Below are 7381 nucleotides of genomic sequence, written 5' to 3'. Positions count from 1 at the left end.
GTGTGTGTGTGTGTGTGTGTGTGTGTGTGTGTGTGTGTGTGTGTGTAAATATATCAGAAAAGGGAGATGGGCCCTAGCCAATTTGGCTCAATGGATAGAGCGTCAGCCTGCTGACTGAAAGGTCCCAGGTTCAATTCCAGTCAGGGGCATATGCCCTGGTTGTGGGCTCGATCCCCAGTAGGGGGTGTGCAGGAGGCAGCCAATTAATGATTCTCTCTCATCATTGATGTTTCTATCTCTCTCTCTCCCTTTCCTTAATCTATGAAATCAATAAAAAATATATATATTAGAAATGGGAAATGGGATGAGCACACATGCTAACTTCACCACTAAACACTGAAATAGCAATTATAGCCTACGTCAGGTTTGCCATGCTCAGCATATTAGGTGTCTTTTAAAAGTTTATTCACTTCAGCCATTCCTCAATGACCAGAATAGACACATTCAAGAAAAGCCACTACCAATTAAAGCTCTCCTAATTTTCCTATTAACCCCATTTTAAAAAAACAACGATATACTAAGAAATACAAATGTCCAAAAAGCATATGAACAGACGTCCAATATTACTAGTAATTAGAGAAATGCAAATTAAAATGAGAAAGCATTTTCTCCCATTAGAGGAGGAAAATATTAAAACCTGGTAATATTGTGTTGGTAAGGGTGTAGGAAAAGGGGGATGGGAAAGACATGCTAAAGAATAATTTTACAGTATCCACTTTTGAAAATGCACAAATCCTATGATGCAGCAACTCCACATCTCAAAGAAACACAAACACATGCACACCCAATATGTCATCTACAAGGGTGGCTTCCATAGCATTGCTTGTGCCAACAAAACAATAGAAACAACCTGAGTATCCATCAGTTGGTAAACAGTCACACTACCATGGAAGGAGCTTCAAAATACATTGTTAATTAAAGAAAGCGAGTTGCAGACCAAAACATGCAGTATACCAATTTCCCCAAAATAATAATAAACCTTGCTAGAATATGTATACATATATATGTTAATGTTCAGGGAAAGTCCTTAAAGAAAACACACCAAACTGTGATTATTGAGGAGAGGAGGAGGAGGAAAAACAAGTTAAAATTGTTTTAATTGTTTCCAAGAAGAATTATGTGTTGTAATTAAGAAATAAGACCAGCTGGTGTGGCTCAGTGGTTAAGCGTCGACCTATGAACCAGGAGGTCACGGTTCGATTCCCGATCAGGGCACATGCTGAGGTTGTGGGCTTGATGCCCAGTGTGGGGTGCGCAGGAGGCAGCCTATCAATGATTCTCTGTCATCATTGATGTTTCTATCTCTCTCTTTCTCTCCTTTCCTCTCTCAAATCAATTAAAAAATATAAAAAAGAAATAATTTAATTGGTAGATACGTGAAATTTTATGTACTATCTATTCATATATTCAGTAAATCTAAAACTAAAGCAAAAACAAGTAGTCTATTAATTATTTTTTAGAATAAGTTTACTTTAAATTTTTTTAAATAATAATATAAATAAAATTAAAAAGACATCCTATGTAAATAATTATTCCAACAGGTTGAATTCAAATTGTTGTTGAGGAATGGGTCATTACAGTGACAAAGCTGGTGAATAGTTCAGTGTCTGTGGGGAATATAATTCCTTAAGTTCAGACTGTGCACCTTACTGCAATCACTGGCATATTTTTCTGTGGTTGGGAATCCTTTGACTCCAAAGTCATAAAGACTGAAAATCAGCTTGTCACCCACCTTTGTCTGAGGACACGTTCTATAAGGTCTAATGGGCCTCGTATTGGGAAGGTCACCACCTATTCACACCTTCAAATAGTAAGTATGGGATATGGTATGCTAAGAAGTGATGCCCTGAGTAGAAGGCCAGAAACCTGAGTGGAAAAACATGGTTTTCAAATCATAGTCCATAGATTCCTATCAGAGGGGTAGGATCTAGTAGTTGTCCTAGTAGCTCCATGACAGCCAAACCCCTGCCCTTTAACCAGAGCAGTTCTTCTATCTGTTCTTTTGCTCTTACCCTGTAACATTTCTTTTAAGCAAAGGATTCTGTGATTCGAACATTTTAAGCCACTATTAATTTAGACTATCCATCTTGGTGGATTTTTACCTAACGTGGGAAGAGCGCCATTATCCAAAGAATGCTGATCATAACCACCTGGAGAAAACTCTCTGGAAATGTGCAGAAGAGCTCCATCCTTGGCTCTGTGCTACTCAACATTATTATCGGTGACTTGGATGAGACATGCCTTTATATAAGTGATAGGTGGCAGGAAGCCTGCAAGAAAATATCCATTCAGAAGGTGGAACCAAAAAGTCCTGACAATCTTTAACAATTGTCTAAACCAGATGTTTTAGGTTAAATACATCAGGAACAAAATTTTGCTTTTACATTGTTGTTTTTTTAAATCCCAGGATGAGGGCAGTGATGGTCTCTTTTTTGCCTTGGATAAACAGCACCTGGAGAATTGTGGATAAATTTTGAGTCCATATTTCAGGAGGAATGTCTATAAAGTAGAGGTTAGCCAAGGAGAAAGTTGAGAATGTTGAAGAGTTTGAAAACCATGATAAAAGTAATCCCTCAGATGCACATAGAACTTCAGTTTACAAAGTACCTTCACATATATTCTCATGGACCTGCCACATATGAGTGGTGATTGATAGAACTCAGAATGCTGAGACTGGCCGAAAGAAGGCTTAAGGGTGATTTTATTTTAGAGCTTCAGAAGTGTTATATTGGAGAGCCGTTAGACATGTTTTCTGTGACTCAGAGGGAAGAATAGAATCAGTGGGATCAAGTTAACTGGAGACAGAAATTTCCAATTAACAAAGCTGACCAACAGTGGAATGGACTACACTTGGCCAGAAAGATATGGAGAATACCCGAGCATCGATGAAGTCAGGCATTCGAGGCTCCTTCTAACTCTGAGATTCTAAGTAGCAACAAACATACTCCTTTGTATCCTACCTCTTTTTCCTTTCCTCCCAATGGACCTTCTGGTTTAAAAAGGTGACGTCTGATAAGTTTCCATCTTCACCTTGACAGGTTTGGTAGATTGTAAAAATGGCCACAAATTATTTCCTTCCCTGCATCCATGTCCTTGCAATGTGATGTTTTAGATCTTTCTACCAAGAGATGGAGTCAATTTCTCTTCCCCCTGAATTTGGCTTGGCCACGTGACTTATTTTGTGTCACAGAAGAGGCTTGAAAAAGACTTGCACCTTGAGGCTTGCTCTCTTGCTGCCCTTGGGAACCCCGCACTGTCATTATATGAATCAGTCTGCCCTATGCTTCTGGACAATGGGAAGCTGAGAAGTAGATGACTCTGACACCCCAGCCAATAGTCCTGCAGCTCCAGCTGATGCCTGTCAAATGCCAGATGTGAGAGTAAGGCCATCTTAGATCACCTAGCCTCCAGCTGATCTGCCAGCTCACCACAAATGCATGAGCAAGCCAATTAGAAATCAGCCCAGCCTGCCTAAACCAGAGGAGCTGCCCAACCAACCCACAGAATCATGAGATAAATTAAAGGATCATGGTTCTACGCCACGAAGTTTTGGGATAGTGTGTTAAGCAGCCAAATCTAACTGATACAGAAGTGACCACAGGATATCCACCTCCCAACCCTGGCTGTACTTTCTGCTCTAAGGGCAGAGGAAGATTTTCCTTTGAGTTGCAACCATAGCTCACTGTGGGCTCTACATTTGATGGAAGTTCATCCTGTTTGCTCAGAGATTGCCTGGTGCATGTAAACTACTCCTTTTTCAAGTTTCTGGGCATTGGGTTGCTTCATGTTGCTACATCTTTGGAAGTTGGACTCCACTGGTGGCAGACTGCCTGCATCCCAAGATCTGTCCAGTGGTTAATGTACTTAGTTAAGAGAAGGAGCATGATGCTGAAGTCACCTAACCTGCTAGAAGTCTCCTGAGCATATGCAGGCATAGAATGTCAGAGCTGGACAGCAGCTCCAAGACCAGCTGATTCAAACCTTCCTTTGACAGGTAAAGAACATGAGCCTCCAGAAGTTAAGCCTCTTGCTCGGGGTTACACAGTGAGGAGATTAGAGCCCTGGAGTCCTGACTCCCTGCCCCAGGCTCTTTCTCTCACACGGGCTTTTTAAGGTGTTTTCTTCCGCTGTCCAGCAATGTACTTGTGAGCGTGTGTTGATAGGAATAATTTGAGAACATCTTTTGGCTTCATGTTATTTATGAACATCCTCAACTGACATCGTGTGTGCTCCCTGTGACTGTCTTCTTTTTTTTTTCCAATTACATTTGACATTCAATCTGCAACTGTATGTCTTCACTTTTTGGTTATTGTTCTTCCCTTAAAGTATGAACTTCCTTTTTTCAGTTGCCATTTTATACATTTTGTTTTTGCCTTAGGGAAAGAATTTCCCCCTTGTGCTATTGAAGTCTATAAAATAATGGAGAAAGTTGATTATCCCAGGAATGAAAATGGAGAAATTGCTGCTATTATCCACCCTAATCTGCAGGTAACATTTGCTGTTTCTTTAAGATTTTCAAAATATGAGCCCCCCGCCCCCAGTGAGTAGTTTTATAGTTCATAAAGGATCTTACATATGTTGGCTCATTTGTTGTAATCTCAAACACACTGCAGTGTAAGCAAGGTGTGCATACCTTCATGTGATAAATATTTACTGAGTGCATCCTGTGCTGGCTGTAGGATACATCATTGAACATGGTCTACTAGTATATTCTTGTGGAAGTCACAGTCTAGATCAGTGGTTCTCAACCTGTGGGTCGCGACCCCTTTGGCGGTCGAACGACCCTTTCACAGGGGTCGCCTAAGACCATCCTGCATATCAGATATTTACATTACGATTCATAACAGTAGCAACATTACAGTTATGAAGTAGCAACGAAAATAATTTTTTTTTTTAAGTATGGGGCATAATGTTACAGGAAGGCCATAGTACCCTGCCACCTGTAAAGAGTAAGCCCAAGTGGCTTTTGGATGTGTTATCCACAGAGGAGCCACTCTTCAGGCGCTCTGCTCTCTTGACACCCAGCAACGAAAATAATTTTATGGTTGGGTCACAACATGAGGAACTGTATTTAAAGGGCCAGAAGGTTGAGAACCACTGGTCTAGATAGACTAAAGTCTAAAGTGTAGGTTAAAATAAAGAAAACCAGAGGCTCTAAGAGAATAATGCGGCAGGGAGGGGTGGTCAGACAAGAGCTGTCAAAGAAGGTAAGATTCCTGCCAAGTGGGTAGGAATGATTATATTCATTTTAGCATAAGAAAGCAGATCTTTCCCACAGCCATCGAGCTATCACTGGCAGATCCAGAGCTAATGTTCTCTGCAGTTCACCACACTGCTGCCACCTCCCTGTGACCACCGCTGAGTCAGTTAGAGCACAACAATCAAAGCCTCTTTCTTTGGAATGTTTTCTGCCATTTCCTGACTCTCCTCAGGTCCCCAGTATCTGCTGCTTGTCTGGTTTGATCAATAACAGCATAGTGAAAAGGGGGGGGGGGGGCTCTTGGCAGAGTGTAGGAGGTTTGTATCTCTTTTGACAGAATCCAGTGCTAAATGTTTCAGTTGTCTACAGCCTCACACAAAAATGTTTAAAGTAGGAGAGAAACCGAATGTAATTTATGTATTTTGTTTCCTGAGAGGATCAAGACTGGAAACCACTGCGCCCTGAGGATCCTGTGTTTTTAACTCTTGATGGAGAGACAATTCCATTAGGTGGAGACTGTACTGTGTACCCGACGTTTGTAAATGAGGCCGCGTATTATGAAAAGAAAGAAGCTTTTGCCAAGACAACTATACTAACACTCAAGGCAAAAAGTATTCGCTCCTCTTTACATTAGACATCACTTCTGGTTCACTTGTTAGGCGATATCTTGAAAAGCTCCACTAGTCTGTAAGCCCCCAAAGGGCAGGGTTGCGCTGGATTTAATGTGCCTTATTCATATCCCCAGCACCTGCTTCAGGGCCTTGTACACAGTGGGCATTTGGGCAAATTCTTGAATGAATTAATTAATTAATGGATATCTTTTAAAGGTAGCATATTGTGTACATAGCTTATTCAAAGAGGTGTATTTCTTATTTCTGTAAAGCTTTTTATACATTATACTTTGATTGTTTAACATTCTTAATAAAGTTTTTAAATTCAAATTTTTAAGTTGAAATAGATACTATATACAAAAACTTATTAACTTGAGCATAAAATTAAATATATTTTCAAGCAATGTATAATGCTACTAGAAACCAATGTTGCAGACTTACAGTTTTTAAATTTTCCATATTTGGACATATTTTGATCCCATACAAAAATCCAGCCTATGAACTTTAATTGTAATATCAATAAGAGATTTTTAAATGCTCTTTTGAAGATTAAATGTGAATGAGAAATGAGGGCTGATTGTAAAGGTGACATTATGAATAAATAAAAATCTCTGAATGCCCTTTGTCCACAGACAGTAACCCTCACAAAGCGTCGCTGCTCAGGCCTGTCCACTTGTTCTGCGCTGACCTCAGGGAGCTGAGAGCCTCCTTCTTGAGAAGCTAAGGTTCCTTCCCAATTTGGGAAAGTCGGGAGAGGCACATTCCTCACAGCTGTCACTTCTCCTTTTGAAAGAATGCACTTGCCCTCATTTGCAACCAATATATGAGGAAGTCTTTGCGTCCCCACAGCATAGGCAGAAAAGACAGAAATAGCAGCGAACAGTGGACCCTAGTGGAAATGTGCCCAGACCCAGGTCTCTGGTTCTTAAATGCATTCTGTCAAGAAATTGTCCTCGTCCTAAGTGCCCACATCCCTCACCTTACATGATTCTTCTTTTCAAAGATCTTCCAGCTGGAATGCTGCCTCCCTCCCTCTCCAGCCCCTCCAGAAGCCTCCCCTCTCTCTGCCCTTAGTCACAGCAGCAAAGTAAAGAACATTGTTATCCCAAGATTTGGACCCAACGGAACCCATGTTTATGGTTTCAAATGTATTTACCAAAGTCATACTAACATTATGTGGAGCGTATATACATAATCATTTTCATTCTTCCAGAGCAAATTCCATTAAGCCAATTTCATTCCATACATAATGGAATAGAGCACAAACTTTAATTTTTTCCACATTTATTTTTGCACTTTAACAAAATCCTTTTCATTGGAATAAACTCTCTTCCTTCTGAATTCTTTAGTAAAACTTCAACTTACCTATCAGTTTTTGTACATACCAAGCTTCCTTCTCCCACTGTGAATGTTCCTTTGTGTTTTATGTCTGAGTCCAATTTTCCTGGGTTAGTTTTGTCTAGGTGTAAATTTTAGCAAGAATACCTTATTCTTCCATCAAATTTAGTTACTTACAAAATTTACAAGGCTCTCTCTCTCTCTCTCTCTCTCTCTCTCTCTCTCTCTATAT

At 40.2% G+C, this 7381-nt stretch overlaps 1 protein-coding gene across 1 annotated transcript in view; it reads left to right on the top strand.

Annotated features, from left to right (window-relative positions):
• The window catches only part of ASPA (aspartoacylase), a gene marked incomplete at its 5' end in the record, with an annotated part of 10748 nt that extends 4321 nt beyond the window's left edge, over positions 1-6427 (top strand). The window contains 2 exons of the mRNA XM_014541938.1: positions 4267-4488; positions 5637-6427. Of these exons, the coding sequence (XP_014397424.1) occupies positions 4267-4488; positions 5637-5834 (420 nt within the window). The remainder of the gene's footprint in view (positions 1-4266; positions 4489-5636) is intronic.
• Between the last annotated feature and the right edge of the window lie 954 nt (positions 6428-7381).

The sequence above is a fragment of the Myotis brandtii genome, unplaced genomic scaffold, assembly GCF_000412655.1.
Source record: "Myotis brandtii unplaced genomic scaffold, ASM41265v1 scaffold284, whole genome shotgun sequence".
Lineage (NCBI taxonomy): Eukaryota > Metazoa > Chordata > Mammalia > Chiroptera > Vespertilionidae > Myotis > Myotis brandtii.
The sequence above is the reverse complement of the archived record's forward strand: the minus strand, read 5'-3'. Positions and strand labels throughout refer to the sequence as shown.